Raw genomic sequence first — 14,370 nt, 5'->3', positions numbered from 1 at the left:
GGGCTCAAGTACTCTAAAAAAACTACTTTAATGAAAATTTTGCTTAGAAATAATTGGAAACACTATTTTCTATACTTGCATAATTTTTAATATGCCAAATTATACCTATTATGGAGTTTCCTAGAGAGGGAGAGTAAACAGCATTTATGTGAAATATGTTCTCTTGCCATCTCTCTGGGGTGGAAGCCTGACCTCTTCGTAATGCATAAGGCAAGATCAGAAGGCTATTTTCTATCATATTATCTTCATTTTCAAATCATTTTATTTTAAAATTCATAGAGTAATTTTTACAGAGCATCAGACTGTGCTTTAAAAACTTGGCAAGACCCAAAAAAGTTAAACCACAATCTCCCTCACACTTTGGCCAAAAATACTCAAAATAGAAAAAGAAGATTCTTTTTGGTAAGGAATTCTTGGCGGGTGTGGGGCAGGATAGGAGAAAGGTGTTTAGGAACTACAAAGGGCCAAGAGTTAGTTCTCTGGCCTGGTTAGCAAGGCTAAGAAGTCCTGCCTTGTACTCTGCAACAGAATCTCGCAGACTGGAGGCAGAGCCCTTCCAATTCGAGGCTGAATGAACAGATAGAGTCATCATTCTTCAAGGCCAAGTTGGAGCACAATACCTTAACATGTCCAAGGAAGTGTTTGAATTAACAATGACAGGTCTGCCTTTGGCTTTGGTTTGGCCAAGACTCTTGGATCTTATAACTAAAAGGTATACACCAGTAAATGTGTTGGAATAAAACCAAATTGGTGCTCTTAAGACTTCAGAAATGGAGACTTTAAGGAGGAGAGATCTTGACTAATCATAATTGTAATACTAGAGATGTTAGAGATCACAGAAGGAAGTTAAGGAGGAAAAAGAAAAGAGCTTAAACACAGCAGGAGCCCATTTTGTTCTTCCTTATCAGTCCTATGTGGGGAAAAAATGAGGGCTGAATTTCCCTAGGAGTCTGAAGAAAGATGAATTGCCCAGTTGTTTCCACTCAAATTCTTGAGTCTTACTTTCATTAAAGAAATACATTTTTGCATTGGCAGTCACATTCTGTTGATGGAAGTCAAAAGAGGGGTCCTAAAAGAAGCAGTGGATCAAGATGTCCACTGAGTCAGGATCCCTGCTGGGTGGCATGAGAAAGCCAAGCAGGGCACAAGTCCGGCGTTCTCATCAGATAACAGATCTGTTGTGAAAAATAAGAAGTGAAAAAATAAGGTGGAAAAATAAGAAGTGTGTTCTTGGTTGATTGGGCAGAAAGCAGATACCTTTTCCCCCACTCCACACCATGGCTCACTAAAGCCTGAGATGAATTAATTCTATCACAACACATGTAGACTCCTTCTGAGTAGTGTATGGAGTAAAACCAATCTAGTCAACTATGAACCATGCATGCTAATGAAAACAATCAGTGATGCAGATATTCCAAAACAAAGCAAAATCACCAAATCACTTATTTTTGGTTATAGAATATACCATACTATTTGTGAAGTATCAGGTTTACCTTTGTATTTGTGTTTTGCTTATGAAGCTGAGAAAAATAGTATGGTGTCTCTAGTACACACATCTGGTAGAGGAGACAACAAGTGGGGTAGGAGAAATAAACCAGCTTGGAATGCAGAATTTTTGCAGACAAATTTCAGGCGGCAAATTTAGAGCTAATTAATCATTAGATCATAAAGGACAGGGGACATCAATTCATTTTCTGGAAGGGAAAACTACAATTGATATTACTTCACCTAACCCAGGACACAGAGGTAGAGGCCCCAGTCCCTTGGCTCTGACTCAAAGCACACTATTTGTTCTACCTACCCAGATATTAGTACTTATCTTGAGTGGACTGGAAGGACACAAACGGGGTGACAAAAGATGCTAACAAATTGGTGAGAGAACAACAAAGGGTTATTTAGAGAAATTATGCTTTGATTATGATTGACATCAAGAGAAGCCTACTTTTTTTTTTTTTTAAAGATTTTATTTTATTTATTTGAGAGAGAGAGACAGTGAGAGAGAGCATGAGCGAGGAGAAGGTCAGAGAGCGAAGCAGACTCCCCATGGAGCTGGGAGCCTGATGTGGGACTCGATCCCGGGACTCCAGGATCACGCCCTGAGCCGGAGGCAGTCGTTCAACCAACTGCGCCACCCAGGCGTCCCAAGAAGCCTACTTTTCTAAGGTATGTTCTTGGCTAGAGAAAGAACCATACTTGAAGAAGAACAATGTCTCAATATGAATATTTTTAGTTTTTCTTTTCTTTTTTTTTTTAAGATTATTTATGGGGCACCTGTGTGGCTCAGTGGGTTAAGCCTCTACCTTTGGCTCAGGGTCCTGGGATTGAGCCCCGCATCGAGCTCTCTGCTCAATGGGGAGCGGGCTTCCCCCTCTCTGCTTGCCTCTTTGTCTACTTGTGATCTCTCTCTCTGTCAAATAAATAAAATATATATATATTTTTTTAAAAAGATTACTTATTTATTTATTTAACAGAGAGAGAGAAAGAGAGGGAACACAATTAGGGGGAGTGGGAGAAGCAGAAGGAGGTCTCTGAGTGGGAGCCTGGGATCCTGACCTAAGCCAAAGGGAGACGCTTAATGACTGAGCTACCCAGGCGCCCCATTTTTTAGCTTTCTATACAGTGTTCCCTGCCAATATCTTTTGGATGCTCTCAGTATAGAACAGCCAAGTATATGGGCTCTAGAATAAATTCTGGGTTTGGATTATGCTTTGAGCCCTTCTCCCCCCACACTGCTTATAGCTGCTTGCTCTCTAGGTTAGGCTAAAATTAACATAATCTTTACGAGGTTCACTTTTCTTACGTGTAAGACAAAGAGAATAATTGTAACTGCCTCATAGGGTTACTGAGAAGATCACATGAGAAAATACAGATAATACATGGGCCAGGGATGGCATAAAATAAAGGTTTAAGAAATGATATTTATTAGTATTAAAATAATAATTATAGGGACATATACATTTGTTCAATCTTTTAAGTTGAACAAATCCACATTCTCTCATATTTCCTTAGAGTTTGGTATCCATGTTATTTTTTCTTTCTTTTTCTACTCAATGGCTCCTGAAAAAAAAGTACATCTTTTATCTTATTTTTTCTGCCTAGTTACTGCCAGACAGACATTCTCATGATAAAAAACAAGTTTAAAATTTCCATTTACTTTAAATAGAGAGTCATAAAATTAATTAATTATAATATATGAGGCTATCATGTTCCTAGGTGAAGGTAAAAATCTCAAACAGAATTTGATGAAGAACAATAGGATTTTATCAAGTACAATTCTATTTTCTAGAGAAGAGAAAGGATATACCTGTATGTAGTGGGTATTCTGCCCTTGGTTGGATCTCTGCTTTCAAATTCTGATTCTCACAGCCTTCCAAAGGATGGCATGTCCCCAGCCCAGCCCTCTAACTTGGTCTGTAGCAATAACCAGTTAATAACTCTTAACTGGGCTCTTTGGCTACACCTTTTTTACAAGACATCATTTTTTGGTCACAAAGCTCACTTTTTGAAAATATAAACATCAAGGTCCAAATTTCTTGATCTGATATACTATGCTATCTCTAATCTGGTGCCTAGCCACATTTCCAGGACTTCCCAACATTTTCCATTAAAAGAAAGTTCTACCAACACCGAATTCCTCTAGCACACCTCTTACTTTCAATGCCTTTGTGTTTTTTATTCGGGCTGTTACCTCTGCCAGGGAAATCTTTTCATCTTTGTTCCTAAAAATCCAGAATATCCTCTGTAAAACAAATCTTATGTAGATTCTACTGAGTACACACATGGTGCCAAGGATCGTTGTAAGTAATTACAAGCAGTACAGACTAGTTCAGCATCCACTAAGTCCTATGAGGGGGTATTATTATCATCACTACAGAAGAGAAAAGTGAGGCACACAGAGGTTAAGTATTGTTTCCAGAGCATACAGCTGGTAAGCAGATGCTACTTCTGATCAATCAGAATTAATTCTGTCCTCTTTTCTATTGCAGGATTTTGTTTATATGACCACTTCGGTGCTTGCTGGAGTTTGGTGTGTTATAAGCTCCTTTTCTTATTTACCTTTGAATACTCAGTCACTATACTTTACATTTAATTAGCACTTAACAGAAGGTTACTAACTGCATGAATCCTGAGAAGGAAAATACAGCTACATTCTGTATAGATTTTCTTAACATCACGTATGCTACCGTGTCTTTATTTGGTTGCGAAAATAGGTTTAGTGTCAACTGAATAGAAAATAAAAGTGGGCAGATAAGAGAACATAAAGAGTTGCAGAGATGGTCTACTTTTTGTAAAAGTACACGCTTCAACCTACAGCAATAACCAAATGCCTTACACACTCCTAAATTCTGAAGAGTTACTGAAGCATAGAAGGAGAAATTGAAAACATAAAGCATAGCTTTTCAAAGCCCCAAACCTTTTTAAACAAACTTCCTTTTTTCATTTCTAAACATTAGGTTTTATTTTCAGCTATACATATTAGGGAGAGTTAAGAGTCTCTTGAAACAGCATAGTTTGGTTCTGACAGTAACTCTTCCGCAAGGACTCTTTATTACACCATTTCTCCAGGACTCACTTTTCCCCTTAGCTGTTACAGGAAAACCAATGACAGATGACATCTCATGCTCTCCCTTGGACATCACTTACCTGGACCAATAGTTTAGGTGAAGAGTTACCAGGGGAGGAGTCCTACAGCAGATTTACTACGTCACTATGCAAAACCTTCAGATGTTTCCAAAGCCAAGATCTTGGTATCCACTTCAGCCTTCAAGAAAGGTATATAACAAGGAACAGCAGGGTCCTTATTTCAAAGAAGAAAAAGTGAACCGTGGATATTCAGCTCCTTATACCACTACTTTTCTGATTTCCAAGTTAAAAGTCATTGAGCATGGTATTACAGACAAAAAGATAATAAAATTGCCCATTGCTCTCAAGAAAGCTCACATTCTAGGTGGTCAGGAAGACATTTACTGAAATAACTACTCCATTCTATAATCTGGCCATAAGTTTGAGAGCCCAGAGGAAAGAAGGAACCACCCTGTGTAGACATGGGCATAGCAGGGAGGATTGGTGGAGGAGGTCCCAATTTTGTGCCTCAAGGAAGCACCAGATTTAGCCCGGTAGACAGGTATGGAGGAGGTAAGGTGGAAACTGAAATTATAGATAGAATAAAATGCAATAATGGCATAAAGGCAACAAGAGAAGCTTAAAATATTGTATTGTTAGAGCATGGGGTGTTTAATGAAATAAAAGGAGGAAAGAAAGAGGAAGTGAGAATAAAAAGATTCTGTCCTACTGCATAGAGGGAAGGCAGATTGAATCTCATGCAAAAAAAAAAAAGGAGAAAATCAGAAATCTATAGGAATTAAATGCAAGTAAATGACTTATTAGGAAGTTAGAATATGTTGTTTTGAAAGTACTGCATTTAATGAAGTCTGGACTATTTAAGGAAAATCATATGGCCTTCCTAGCTAGACCACAAGTCATCAGTATTTGAAAAATTAAGATCAAGGTTTGATTCAGAAATTTAGAAGATAAAATACTTTGGTTAAAATAAGTTTAGATTAGGCCTTTGTCACACCTCAAATATTCAGGTTCATTTTATTTTAACACTAGGTTTTGTTGTTGTTGTTGTTTTCAAAATAAATGTTTATTGAGAACCTAGTATTTATTAAGTAAATTCTTAGAACTGATTTTAAGAGATTAAGAAAACACAAAAATGAAAAAAATTTCCAAATGAAACTAAATAATCAATCTTATTATTCCTATGAAATTTTATGTATTTTTCTGAAATAAGTAATTCAGTGAGTTTAAAAAAAAGCTTAATTGGACACTAAGAATAAACCAAGGAAATATTGACTAGAGAACAAATTCACCTTAGAAAGCAGAAAAGCACATCTGATTGTGAGAACAATCAGACAAAAGAAAATATTACTGAAATGGGTTGTTGGAAGGCAAGGATGTCAAACCTAACAGAGCTACTCAAAGGGGAGTCCTGTACTTCAGAGAAAGGGTTATGAGTCAGCATCTTGAGAGACCCAAGGAAGCTGGACCAAAAAAAAAAAAAAAAAATCAACCTCCAAGGGCAGGTTCTCTCTCCCCGTAGGTGGGGCTTTTGCTTTCTAATTCACACTGATTTTATAAAATATGTTTCCTTTGAGGCTGTGAAGACTTAAGAAAAAAAAAGGGGATCAAGAAAAAGCTTCTGCTCATTTTGTGGTATTGCACCTTCTATTGGTATGAGTGCATGAAGTCACAGGGGATTATGGGTAAAAAGGAGCTGTAAGAATCCTGTGTGACAAGAGTAAGATTAGGTCGACCAGATGCACAGCAACTTTTCTGGTCAGAATGAAGATCCACTTCCCTCATGCCATCTGGATTGAGGATTGGAGATAAAAATCTCTAGAATATGTAATGGTTCAGTTCCTAAAAATGATGATACCATAATCAATAGTTGTTTCCATTTTTAAAATGGGGACAGTTTTTAAAATTAAAAAAGAAATCCTCCATATGTTATATATCATCTTAGACAGAAATAAATTTTGACTGCATGTAACATCTCTGTCTCAATCCCCTTATATCTGTGTATGTACGTGTGTGTGTGTGTGTGTGTGTGTGTGTGTGTGTGTAGGGGGAGTAATATTTTTCTTCATGAAATTATTGCAAGGATTAAATGAAATCATGTAAGGAAAATAATCGCTACTACTGATGTACTATATGTTGGCTAATTGAATTTAAATTAAAAAAGAAAGAAGAAAAGAATTGGCATGGGGTGAGGTAAAAACCAATTTTGTTAAATTATTTTTTTTAAAAAGAAGAAAAAGAAGTCCTCACATTTATATACCCAGTATATTTTTGGTTAAGAGTTTATTTACAATATTTAATGTATTAAATAATGGCTGATCTACTACAATCGGGTCAAAGAAATGTTGACCCTGATTTCTTAGGAGTTACACAGTCATCAGTAAATGAAAACATTGTAGCAGGATACTTCAATACTAAGACTGGCTAATTCCTTCTAAAACAAAACAACATCCCTCTAGACTTAAATTCACAACACATAGCCTTAATGACCAACCGTTTCCCAAATGTGATATTCTGATGGACTTCCCGATCCTTCAGGAATTACTGCCTTACTCAATCAGTTATCCTTTAATCTAGCCTAGAAATCAGTCTCATTTGATTATTAGTAGTCGGAGCTTAAGTGAGTTTAGAAAATTGCATATTGACACAGAAGACGCATGCATCTTGCAGCCAAACACTCTAATGCAAAGGCGCTGGCTTATAGATTTCATTCAAAGGGGTTTTTAAAATGAACACAGTGGTTTTGGTTTTCACTTCACGTGAGGAGCTTTAGAAGAGGATGAGCAGAAGGCAATAGGTCTATTTTCTATTGATTTTCTCTATGATTTGTAGATATTTCATCATCAACCAAAAATAATTTACCAATACAAACCATGAATCTATCAAAATTAATATAATCTTGAAATTACACTGGAATACTGACCTGAATCCTACGGAAACTACTTTTGCAGGAAGGAAAAAAGAACATTAATTTTAGGAGAATTATAGTTGTCTTTTTAGATTCGACCAGACAATAGACTCCAAGGAGAGTATCATACAGCGCAATGCAGTTCACATTTCTAGATTTATTAAATTATTTACCCAGCATTGAGGACAATCCTATCTATGATCTATCATTCAAACATGGGAATGTCAAATCTCTAACTTTCTTTAACCTTTGCTCTAGCAACTGAATAAGAATGTTCCTTATTTCTGAAAGAGGAGATACTAGATTTTTCTCTCCATTTGCTATATGCATATATTTTAAAAATTTGTCCTCTATAATATGTATATATTTAATCACTTGTTTTCCCCACATGTAAGTTAATAAAGATAACATTTATAATATCTTTAATTTTAGATATATTCTCAAATTGCCTTTAGATTCGTCTTCTTGATATTTTCAATCAACTTTTTGGCACATTTTTTTAAAAAAAGATTTTATTTATTCATTTGACAGAGAGAGATCACAAGTAGGCAGAGAAGCAGGCAGAGTAAGTGGGAGGAAGCAGGCTCACCACTGAGCAGAGAGCCCAATGTGGGGCTCAATCCCAGGATCCTGAGATCATGACCTGAGCTGAAGGCAGAGACTTAACCCACTAAGCCACCCAGGCACCGCTGGCACCTATTTTTTTTTTTAATTTATTTGACAGACGGAGATCACAAGTAGGCAGAGAGGCAGGCATGGAGAGAGAGGGGGAAGCAGGCTCCCCACTGAGCAGAGAGCCTGATGCGGGGCTCGATCCCAGGACGCTGGGATCATGACCTGAGCAGAAAGCAGAGGCTTTAACCCACTGAGCCACCCAGGTGCCCCCTTATTTTTAATATCCTTAACCTATATACATTTTGAATATTGAATACATGAATTATTAACTCAACTTTAGGGATAAGGAGAACGAGATATTGAAAAACTAAGTGGCTAAGAGTACTGAATATGAATTGCTGAAATATAAAATAGCAATGAAAAGTTATCTTCCAGTGACAGCTCATAATATGTAACTATACCCGTATATCAGTTCATTGTAGTCAATTCAATACAAAGACAATTCTGTTCATTTAACAATAAAAAATGGTTTAATAGAACTTTAATGTCTCTTTGTACTGTATCCTGTAAATAGCTACCTCATCTAAAATTCTTTTTTATAATCTTGCTTTGCACTTATTTGTGAACATGGCCACATCTCTCAACAGAAGAAGTACTTTCAGAGAATTTCTGTTGCTCATTGTTGCAGAGCTTTTAGTACATAGTGGGTATGGTAGATGTTCAATAAACACTTGGTGCAAAAATAAATGAAATGCTGATTTGTCATACTATGTGAGTTGATTCCTTAGGAGAGAACTCTGCATTTGGTGGACAGCCAAATAGAGCAAATTATTTAGAATAGGACACTTCATAGTCCTAGAATCCCATGTCTACGTTCACATGTATACAATGAGTGACAACAGTTTTACTGGCATGTACGAAGGGCTCTGCTCTCTAGCCAAAGTTCATGACCTCCATCTCGGACTCCTACACCTTGTCTGGGTGACCTGCCATGGTTTGCTCTTTGAGATCGTTATCTCTGAAGAGTGAGCAAATAGCAACTCTTGTCATCAACTTAAATGAGCATCCAGTCATCAATAAGAGCAGTCAAAAAGAATGTTAAACTAAGTAGGTGAATGAATAAATAGATAAAAAAAAATTTTTTAAAACTTCTGAATCACTGCATGACATTGTTGAATGAACAAGACTCATCACATCTCACTGTTATCAGATATCATCAGTAGCTTTTAAAAAATAATTGCCATATTAGACAAAGCTTCCTGGATTTCATAAGGCAGTCAGTGCTATTTCCCTGCATTTCTTACACTTAGGAACAACTGGCAGCAAGAGCCTGGCCTTGGGGATTCAATAGAAGTGACCCATGACTTACGGTCTTAGAGGCGGCTGCTAACCATCGGCTCCTTTCTACAATCCCCATGGACTACTGTCCATCTCCAGCTCAGCCAGCCATTTTGTCACGCTTGGTGGTGAAGACAGACAAGGAAAAGGAGGTTTGATGGAGAGCTAGAAGCAAGACCCGAAGCCGAGCACTCATTAAGATATTTTTCTTTGCCAAATGGAAATGGTTTTATTGCTTTTTCTTTCTTACTATAAATATTTGCACATATGTGCCATGAAACAATTTCAGAAAATATAGAATGCTATAATGAAGAAAACAGAAATCACACGCACCCCACCACCCACTCTGCTCTCTATCCTTTTGGTCTTTAAAACACATTTCACATCCACATTACAAAACATGACAGAAAGGAAAACCTGGAATTAGAGTGAGGATAAAATCTCTCTCTCATACAGTGAAAGAAAAAAGAATTTCAGGAAAAATCAAATCGAAACAAGAACAAAACCTAACAAGCGTTAGCAGCCATCCAGAAGATACGCAGGACAGAGAAAGCTTTCAAAAGGAAGAAGAAAAGATAGTGATCAAACCAGCCTGTCTCAAAAAACCATGGCACTGAAAAGCATCAGTGGCAGAAGCAAGAGCTCTCTGGCAGAACAAAGAGGTGCAGAGAGAACAGAGTGAGCAGGTACCAGGAGGAGAGAGAAAAGAACGAGCCAAGAGGGAGAAGGCAGCAGGAATGGCCACAGGAGGAAAAGCAACGTAAGAACGAAGATGCCCCCTACCCCTTACTTTACCCTGGAAGACCACCTCTGTAAATCTGTGGACTGCTCTATTTCTTCGTTTTATTTTTGTTAAACAATCAAAATAGTTTAAGGTGGTACAGATGAAAGGAAAGACTCCTAGTTATAGTTAAATCCCTAACTCAAAAAGTGGGGGGGGGGATCACTCAGCATTATAAAAGATTAAAAAAAATTAATGAAGGTAACTTAGCTACGTATTTCAGCCAGAATTTTTTCAGCTTATAAAATGAGCCACTCTAAAAGGAAGTCAGCTTCTTATCCTAGTCCCATGTCTTGTTTTATTGGCGGCTCTTTCTGTGGAGAGGAGAGCCCAGCATGCAAGAGCTTTCTGGGAAAACACTGTTCTGATAGAGAAGTGTGTGGGTCTGTGTGTGTGTGTCTGCGTGTGTGTGTGTGTGTGTGTGTGTGTGAGAGAGAGAGAGAGAGAGAGAGAAGGAGAGAGACAGAGAGGGACAGAGAGACACAGAGAATCACAGACACAGACACGGACAGAGGAAAAGGGGAGAATCTGTGATGTATTGGCCATTCTTGAGTTGGAGAGTGACAAAGAGATCAGGTAGATTTGTCTTGAATTTTGTTTTTTCACCAAAATAATAATGTTCATTTTCTTTGGATCGATCTAGCTGCTGATTAAAACTATAAAAATCATATAATCTTTATGTTCATCCATTTTAGGGTGCGGGAAACAAAGCCTGGAGATTGTAGGAAGTGACCTGACCAAGGTTACCTAGTTTGCCAGTAACAAAGTTGAGGTCAGCATACTCCTTGTTCACTGCTTTTACATCTGGGGTTTGCTAAGTGTCATTTGCTGCAGAGGATCTGGCACAAGGTAAGTTAGGGACTCTTCTAAAACGGGAGATTGAGAGAGCTGTCAGGGCTAGGATGCTAATCCCTGCCCGTCTGTCTTCTCTCGTAAACTCTCAGCTGGAAGGATACTTCTCCAAGGAGAAGGCCTTTGAATTCAGGGCAGAGGGGATTGTGCTTAATTCTACCAAGAGATCTGACAAGACTCCTATAAGAAGGAGGCTCAGAAAACATTAGTTTTAAGTATGAAGTTAGCTCCAGGCTGATTCCCGTACCTGCAAGAATGCTTTTGAGTATCATCTCCATGTGCTTACAAAATTGACATTCTCATTAACAAATATTTGTTGAGGACCTTATATACACCTAGTACTCTGCACAGAGAAATGTAAGATAGCCTTGAGAGGCTTCCAAACTTGCTGATCCCATTGGGCAGCCAGAACCATACATAAACCAAAGCAGCCTGTCCAGAGTGCACGATCCAAGGGCTGGCAAAATAAATGCCTGAGGAATTCATAGGGAAGAGAGACAACTAGGGCTGTTAGAGACAGGTGCACGAAAGAGCTGACTCTTGAGCTATGCCTAAAGAGATGTATATGACAAGAATACAAAAGCAGGGGCATATCAGCTGGGGAGAGAGGGCCAGCAAAGATGCGAAGATCAGAGTGTACTGTGGGATAATGGCGATCATTTGGTTGAGCTAGGGAATATCTATAAAAACAAGCTGGTGACAAAGTTGGAGAGAGGGTAGGACAAAGTCCTCAGGACAAACATGCCAGATGAAAGACGCTATAGGCAATGAGGAGCCATCAGAGATTCGTGGGTAGGCGAAGGAAATACCAACATGATTCAGTATAATTACTCTGCTGGAAGTACAATATGTGGATTAAAAGGCAAAAGATGGGAAATAGAATAGATGGAGAAAATTTTAATAGTCTAGATTAGTCTTAAAACAAAAATAAAGCATACAATCATATAATCAATACTTATGTAAGAAGCCAAGAATTTATTATCACAATCGGAATTTGGTTTGGAAAAATGAGCCAAGTTTTAAGACCTGGACTACATTTCAAGAAGAAAATACCTAATAGCTAATCTAGCTTGATAGAGCAATGGTTAGAAGTGATATCAGAGATTGAGAGAACATGTAACAATGATGGTTGACACTAGGCAGCTGAATGAGTCCTCTGGAATGAACACTTACTCAGTGCTTAACATACAAAGGGAACAGAGAAAGAAAAAAGAAAGACCAGCTTTGTAGCTTCTTGGGACTACCATAGCAACAGACTGGTCTGCCAACTTCTACCTGAACTTCCTTCCATAGTCTAGGCCTCCTAATGATCCCAGACTGATGACAGTGGCCAAGGGTCTGGAAGGAACCCACAGCCCAGCATTCTGAAAGTAAAATTGGAACAGTGGGAAGCTCTGGGGACTCAGCCAATGCCTCCTATCTCAAAAATCCATTCAGGAGAACATGCTGATCACTTACTCGGGGTCCCATGTTGTTTTCAATATGACATGTATAAGAACTTTTTTTTTTAAAAAAGGGAAAAATAAAAGTCTCAATGATTACCTAAATACATAATAAAATGTCAGTGAAGGAAAATTGATATTGAGCTTGGAATTGTTCTCTTGATATTGTACTATGGCTGTAAAATAGAGCATAATCACTGTTATTTACTAATGCTTACCATGTGCCAGGCCCTGGCTAAATATTAAATGTTATAAATTAAATGTGTAAATAAATGTTAATTCCAACAAAAGTGCAGAAGGCAGATATTATTACTTTCACCTTTTTTTTTAAACAAAGGTTTTATTTATTTGAGAGAGCAATAGCAAGCACGGACAGTGGGGGCCGGGAGCAGAGGCAGAGGGAGAAGGAGACTCCCCACTGCGCAAGGAGTCCAATGCGGGGCTCGAACCCAGGACCCCAGGATCATGACCTCAGCTGAAGGCAGATGCTTAACTGAATGAGTCACCCAGGCGCCCCACTTTCACCTTAACTTTACACACAAGAAAGTGAAGCACATAGAGTTGCCGTGGAACACACAAATAGAACACAGGATAATCTACAGCAAGGCATTGACACATCAGAGCCCATCCAGCATTATCACCCCAATATGGGTGAATGTCCTCTGACTTGAAATTTAGTATAACTCATTTGTTATAGACAAAACATAAATTAATTAAGCACAGACACACACAAATTTGTGGGAGGAGAAAGGCTCATGGGTATTTTAACCACATGAATGACACAACCCAAGAAACCTTTTTATAAAGCTACCCTTGGTAAGAACTCCCATGTCCAGTTGATTTAACAAAAAGGCACCAAGCTCTGGTTTCTAGTAGGACTGATGGTTACATTTCAAAACTCACGATAGTGATGGACCTCGGCTTCACTAATGTCTCCACACACACTGTTTCAAGCAAAATATAGTCCATTTACAAGAAGTGCAGAAATGTTGTTAAACTTAATTAGATGTAATTGTCACACTTTCATTAGCTATTAACATTATGTAAAGATAAACTAATGCATAATGAGTTCTTTCATTGTCACATAATTATAATTTTAATGATTACATTATGACCATTATAATACAGCACATATTTTCAATTTTCCCATTAGTGGGCAATTATTTATAAGGTTTTCTATTACAATCTGTCCATAGAGACTCAGTTATTAATGCCTTCATTTTCCTAGAATGATGACCATAGTGTTCAAATCAATATGATGGCCACAGGGAGAACTGCAAAGCAACATGGAAAAACAACAAAACTACAACCATGAAGTCAGCTCATTCAACACATGCCTGAGGATATTTCGAGATGAAGAAAAATAATATATTAATATTCTTATGAGAAGCTCTAGTTTATAAGGTTTTCTCAAGTCTATTTCCCCCTCATTTTTTGTGGCCTTAAGTATCTGATCTTTCTTAAGTCGGTTTCTAGGGTATGAAATATTCAATAGCCTAACCTTTGAAAAATGTCTTATGCAGTTTTCACCATTCAGAGAATTAAATTAACAGCCCACAAAGCCATTTCTGGGAAATTTTTTGAATTGCTCAGTCTCAAGGTTGTGTGTCAAGAAGTAAAATGCTGATGAACTGTATGATTCATCCTCCAAGATGATAAAGAGTGGGAGATATTTCTTAGAACAAAGGGTGATGCAAATGGGCAATGGTTATGACAACAGTGATTATGAGTCCTGTAAACTAAAAACAGCAGCAACAATGATAGTAACATCTAACAAAGTTTTCAATTTTAACCACTAATTGCAGAGAGATCGCAGAGCCCCTTGATACTCTTTTGGTAAAGTCTGACATTAT

At 37.8% G+C, this 14,370-nt stretch overlaps 1 protein-coding gene across 3 annotated transcripts in view; it reads right to left on the bottom strand.

Annotated features, from left to right (window-relative positions):
* Window positions 1-14,370, bottom strand: part of ST6GALNAC3 (ST6 N-acetylgalactosaminide alpha-2,6-sialyltransferase 3) — a 530,587-nt gene that overhangs the window by 160,643 nt on the left and 355,574 nt on the right. Inside the window, exon 4 of one of the 3 annotated variants that reach the window (XM_044238488.1) lies at window positions 4,645-4,762. The exons of the other annotated variants lie outside the window; for them this stretch is intronic. Within the exon in view, the coding sequence (XP_044094423.1) occupies window positions 4,687-4,762 (76 nt within the window). The 3' untranslated portion in view covers window positions 4,645-4,686. The remainder of the gene's footprint in view (window positions 1-4,644; window positions 4,763-14,370) is intronic. 3 annotated transcript variants of the gene reach the window in all.

This window comes from Neovison vison, chromosome 2, assembly GCF_020171115.1.
Source record: "Neovison vison isolate M4711 chromosome 2, ASM_NN_V1, whole genome shotgun sequence".
Taxonomy (NCBI): Eukaryota; Metazoa; Chordata; class Mammalia; order Carnivora; family Mustelidae; genus Neogale; species Neogale vison.
Note: the sequence above shows the minus strand (reverse complement) of the source record. Positions and strands in the feature narration are given on the sequence as shown.